Source organism: Porites lutea, chromosome 13 (assembly GCF_958299795.1).
Source record: "Porites lutea chromosome 13, jaPorLute2.1, whole genome shotgun sequence".
Taxonomy (NCBI): domain Eukaryota; kingdom Metazoa; phylum Cnidaria; class Anthozoa; order Scleractinia; family Poritidae; genus Porites; species Porites lutea.
The window spans coordinates 17114019-17120018 of NC_133213.1; the positions used below are offsets into that span (position 1 = coordinate 17114019).

A 6000-nucleotide genomic window follows, 5' to 3' on the forward strand; every position below is an offset into this window, starting at 1 on the left:
ACGCTTGGGCCACCAGTGGTTTGGGATCTAGTAAAGGATGTTTTACATAAATCTCTTAACCCAAGAAAGGCTTTCGCTAACCGTAACAGCTTGTTTTGCTGGGCAAGTAACGTTAAAAACTCACTTGCCCAAAGGGTAAGTCATCTTGTAACCAAATCATAATCTGACTGTATGTAGGAAAGGTTTTCGCACTTGTGCGGAATTGTTAACCGAGTTCTCAAATGTACTGGCTGAGAATAGAACAGAAAAGGCTGTACGAAAACACCTTTATCAAGCGGGTATACCGATATTTGGTCTGTTCCAGTAATCAAGAGAATTTGAAAGTTATTGCGACCGTTCTAATTTCTGTCGCTGCACAATGCTGAAGTGCTGTTACAATTAGGACTTAATGACTGCCCTCAAGGAAAAGTGTGAGGTTTGTCTCCCGAGAACCTCAATGTTTCCTAAGGAAGACGAAGACAAATTAAAGGCCAAATCAGGTCCAGGCCGATGAGCCGAATCATCTTTTCTTGAGTATTTCATTACATACATAAATACGTACACTGTTCACTAGTAGCTATTACGACACCTGGAGGAGGATTATGAGGTTATCTCTCCTTACAGATAACCCATCCAGCCCAGGAAAGGTTGGCCACACCACCAGGGTCTACGTTCCCTACTCGGTTCGAACAGAGGTGTGGGATCTTTTACATCCCACAAGAACCAGATAAGTGAAAGTGCTGTGAGACAGGACCCTATCCCAGACGACTAGCAAGTCTAACCGTTTGCAGATGTCATTACAAAAGCAGCACTTTCTACTCAGACCCTGAGTGTTGGTCCCGCGATCTCCTGCTCAGCAGACCGGCCTAACCAGGCGGCTGCCACACTGCATTCAAGAAAGCTCATTCAGCACCTGGGTGACTACAATCTTAGACAAAAGTAGTTGGGAAAGTAGCTTTACTGAACATACTTGCTCATCGGCATTTCACTAAGTTCTCTTTCATGTTTAATTAAAAAGGTTTTTTTCTCGTCAGGAAAAGATATACCCCGTGTCCCCTATTCAATGTTGGGAAATCAAACAAGGAATAACCACTAATAAAAATACTTAATTTTTTCCAACATTGCACCAGGGACGGGGGGATAGAAGTAAAAACCAAGGTAAAAACTAGTAACCTTCCCAACAGTTTTGTCTATTATTGTAGCTAGTAGAAAAAACAACTTGACAGTAGTCCTGGATTTTTACAAAAAACCAACAACAGCAAATAAGGATGGTATTGGTAGGGGAAGAGAGCTTTAGGGTGATACTAATGTAATGTAGTGTAACATTACCGTATTACCGTAATAATAGCCGTCCCTCGATTAAGCGCCTTCCCTCGAATAATCGCCCCCGGCTATTAGGAACTTTAAGCAACGACTACGGAAGGGTCTAGTACGGTGAACGGAAGTATTTTTCCCGCCACGAAACACTGTCTCAAGTTCAAGGTACCACGACTGCTATAGCGGTCAAAACGTTGCTTTTTAATATAAGTGAATTCGCATTCTTTTATTCTTTTTCGCGATAGATACTACAAGTCGCTTATTTTGTCAAATGTAGGCAAACTCATACAGGGGCACCCAACGACCGTTTCCTTCTAAATGCATTGAAAACACAGTTTTTTGGCTATCCAAAGTACTTTTAGACCTCTTGAAAAGCATTCTAAGCGAAGCTGTAAAATTTGTATCTGTTCGGTCATCCTAGGGGAACTTGAGTCTATTCGAAATTACAAGGGCTTAAGTATTATTTTCCCGAAAATTTTACATGAAATTTGACGTACTACGAAAGTGAGACATTTTCTAATTTCTCTCTCCACCACACTTTTGAATCCGAAAATTGTAGGTTTCCTTTCTTTCTACAAAAAAATAGTCTAACCTGGGAGGCAAAATGCGAAAATTAAACTTCAGAAAATCGAAGGGAATTTAGTAGATAAGCTTCGAAAATTGTACATGAATGGAACGGTCATCTAGAAATTTTTAGCCGTCCTCAAGTAGTAGAAAATTCTAGGCAATATTTGCTTCTCCGAACAGATATTTTACAGAAAACAGTCGTTGGGTGCCCCTGCTCATAGAGGAAAAAAGTTCGTCTTCGTTTGTTTACGTCCTTAATAAAACGTAAAGTTAGCCGGCATTTGCACGCCGTGGTCGTGAAGTGATGGCAAAGAAATGTTGATAAAACAATAAGATGCAAGTGCAAAGTTGTTGATTTGCTAATTAAACTTATTGACTGGCCGTACTGCGCTTCCCGAATACCCACGTTAAGTTTTAAGTTGCATTTTACGTGCTTAGAACGCCAGTGTATATTTGAAACAGAATCACAAGATATGCGCATTTTATCCTTTTTTGGTCATCCTTGCAAGTTTCTGAAGGCTCATTTTTAGATCATGACCCCCAAATTTCGGTGTCAAGCACGACGCCCAAGTGAAAAATACAGCCAAATATGCCAGCAAAATACAGTTGACGGGAAAGAGGATTTCATAATGGAAATCATCTCACCAAGTGGTGTGAATAAGACTGATAAAACACAAGCAAGCCCTGAATTTGCCCATGAATCGCCCTATTTTCATAATTTTTTTTTTTTTTTTTTTTTGGGGGGGGGGGGGGGGGGGCTGTAGGGGGTCACTGCACGGCTTCACCCCAAGGAAGAGCTCGCCAACATGTGTGACAGAGTAAGCGAATTAGAATAATCGCGATAAAGAATAAAAAAACGCGAATACACTTTTAAGAGACGTTTTCACCGCTATATCCGTCGTGGTATCTTAAACCCCTTGCCTTGAGGCATTGACGGGTGCCGAAAAAAAATTACTTGTTACCTGATAATTCTTCGAGGGCCACTCTTAATTTCCCGTTTTCAACGGAAACCTTGTTCTCGTGTCTAGGTTGTTTCCCTTTGCCTTTGTAAGGAGATGCACACGCACCATTATTTCGGGTTGGAATTGCTCTCTTTGAACCACCTTGACCTGGTATTTCCCCAAACATTGTTCTCCTCCCAGAAAAAATTGCATCTTCTTTTCTCGATCCAACTTTAGGCAAGCTGCTCTTACTTGACTCTGAAGAGAAGAAGAACGTGAGTGAACAATGTCAAGAAGGCGTATAGCTCAGACTGGAAAAACATTAATTTACTTCAAATAACCCATTCATAGACAAACCTTGAGGACCACTGATGTCTAAAACAATTAGAATTCGTTTAAATAATTGACCCTTCATTTAACACAGGACGTTAGCGGTTACGTTTCACGTTAGCTTTTATGCAACTTGCCCCAGATCTTCACCCATGCTGGTTTCCCTGTTTTCAATCTTGACTGACCCAGACCTCCTTCTTCCTTGGACTGGGATTTGGTCAAGGATGTTTCCATAAATCTCTTAATTCAAGAAAGGCTTTCGCAAGGTACAGACCCAATTTGACCCAAACACCTCACATTAGTCCAGGAATCCGCTGTACCAAGCCGTCTGATTTATAAGAGAAAAGTTGGGATGATTGCCATAGTCCACAACAATGGAAAACGTCACAAGGAAAAGCTAACTTTTCATGTGGTTACAGTTGCTATCCTTTACACTTAGCAGAATTTAACCTATATGCGACTGTATTCTAGTAACAAATTCCTAACATCGAGTTATAAAAAAGGTTAAGAGGTAATTTAGATTTAGATGAGAGTAAAATTAAGAAAAGATGTGCGCCGCCACACGGCAAACGTATGTTGGACATTTTAATCGATATGAACTGGAGCAAACAAGCCACATGGCAAACGTAGTAACGACGTGTGCAACCACGGACAGTTATCAAAGGAATTGATGACAGCACAAAGGTACTTTTCGCAATTTGTAAGAGAAAATGACAACACAAGAACGCTATGCCGATTATTTCAAGTTTCAATCCGTTTCCTTGTCTTTGTTTAGGGCAAAAAACAACCGTAAATACTTTCACGGCCACTATAAATACTTGCCAACAATATAAGAATAATCTACTACTGTTTTCTCTGTTGCAAGCACATCTTTAGGTTTTCCATATCTAGTGACAGTGCTCCTTAACTACGTTATATTTTGGTATAATAATCAGCAGGAGATTACATGTATGACTAATATGTCCACTGAGGGTGATCCAGGCTCTCGTGCGGTAGTCCGGGACAAGTAGATTTTTTTGCTAGGCAAGTAACTTTGAAAACTCAATTGCCCAAAGGGTAAGTAAAATTGTAACTGAAACATAAGCTAAGACACACAAGCAGTGGCCCTAAGCAAGAAAAATGTAAGAACTGCTAGTCCAAAGGAGAAGCTGTAAGTTTTTTTCGAGCCCTGTATTCTCACTGCAAAAAGCATGGACATATATAAAGTGTAAGCACAAGAAGAAAAGAAGGTTTTGATACTCTCACACTTACGCTTGCTGCCATGAAAACCAAGTTTAACAGCATTTGAACTAAAAAAAATCAAACAGGTAATTCTTCAAAGTACCAGTTAACGCTTTGCAGTCAGCTCCTCTCTCCCCTGCTAGTTCATCAGCTTCTTCAACACCTTCAATCGAGCCAGTAGACTCTACAGTAAAGACAGTCAGTGAAATAGCGACTTTTTCCTTATAATCCGGCAGACCCCAAGACCAAACCCAAGCAGTTAACCAGGTTGGTTTGTCATATGTTTTACAATACACGACCCAGACCTCCACTTGGTTGAACAATAGCTTAATGACAGCTAAGAAGTAACTGCATTGTAGATAAAAAAAAAAAAACATACAAAAAAATCTGGAAAATGAAAAGGGCTAACTAAACAAAATAAGGAAAAAGTAATATTTTTAGCACAACTAAGAAGGAAGGAACAGACATTTTTTGCCACGTACACCAAACGCATATGACCTCTAATATTCATTTGGCAAATGTCACGTTTTTCGACACCGAATATTTGAGGCCGGTTGTGACCATCAGAGTTAGAACTTCAACGAAAAATTCATGAGGAATGCGACACTTTTTTAACGTGGAATATTTGGGGGGAGAGGAGCAAAAAGGGAGTTAAATTTCCTTTGAACAAAAAAAGACTTACTCACTTCAAGGTTTTGATACCCTTTAATGCTTGCTTATGTCATTTGTGTTGCTACATAGCCACAGAGAACCTGTGAGAGCCAAGCTTAAAGGCATTTTGTACAATAACGAATAAAACTCTAGGCCAAATTCCTCGAAGATCGATTAACCCTAAATAAGTATTAAAATTATAACCCAACGCTCGGTTGCCTTCTTGTAGATTGCTTAGGACTGTCATTTTGGGTTGAAATAACCCGGTCTCTGAGTAAAGGTTCGGCAATATTTTATAAGCCCCATCAGTAACTTATTACTAGACGGGAAAATTTCGCTTAAAATTTGGCTAAATCCTGGTTTAAAGTTAACCATCTTTCGATTAACCAGGGAATAGTTTATATCAATGCTGTGGCAGTCACTGCAGTAAGACTGACAGGAAATCCTTTGATAGTCATTAATAGCCTGCGATGATGCCCTCTCGAAATAAATGCACAAATTAACTTAACACTAAGAAGTAGCTGAATGAAGCTAAGAATTACTTCTTTATTTGATACACTTTTCCCTCTAAATGTCACTGGCATTATAAAGTAAAAATCCTCTACAGTACCAACTATGATAATAACTACAGTTATGCTTAGTAACCTGTTAAATATTTAGCTCTTTGCAAGTAACAGTTAAGGGAATATCAGCCAATAGAAAATACAAAATTTCTGGTGGCAAAAGAGTGGATGAGTCCATAAAGTAAACTTTCGAGTTTTTTTACATAGTCTTTACTGTCCCGTCAAGATAAAAAGTACACTCGATTAAATAGAAAAAATATCTAAGGCTACTCAAATCAACGTTGTTGTCAGGCTCACCTTGAATAGGTATTATTTCATCCTTTGAAGGAATATCATCTTTCTTTTTAGATTCATTAGTTCCTTCAGCCAGGGTTTCCTTACTGCTAGAGGTCTCTGGCTTGCTGCTGTTGCCTTGCTTGGGTCTCTTTGGA

At 39.5% G+C, this 6000-nt stretch overlaps 1 protein-coding gene across 1 annotated transcript in view; it reads right to left on the reverse strand.

Annotated features, from left to right (window-relative positions):
* Nucleotides 1-6000, reverse strand: part of LOC140922621 (uncharacterized) — a 28649-nt gene that overhangs the window by 2927 nt on the left and 19722 nt on the right. The window contains exons 6-8 of the mRNA XM_073372605.1: nt 5867-6000; nt 4459-4539; nt 2826-3062 (exon numbers count right to left, since the gene is read on the reverse strand). The exon at nt 5867-6000 is cut by the window's right edge and continues 199 nt beyond it. Of these exons, the coding sequence (XP_073228706.1) occupies nt 2826-3062; nt 4459-4539; nt 5867-6000 (452 nt within the window). The remainder of the gene's footprint in view (nt 1-2825; nt 3063-4458; nt 4540-5866) is intronic.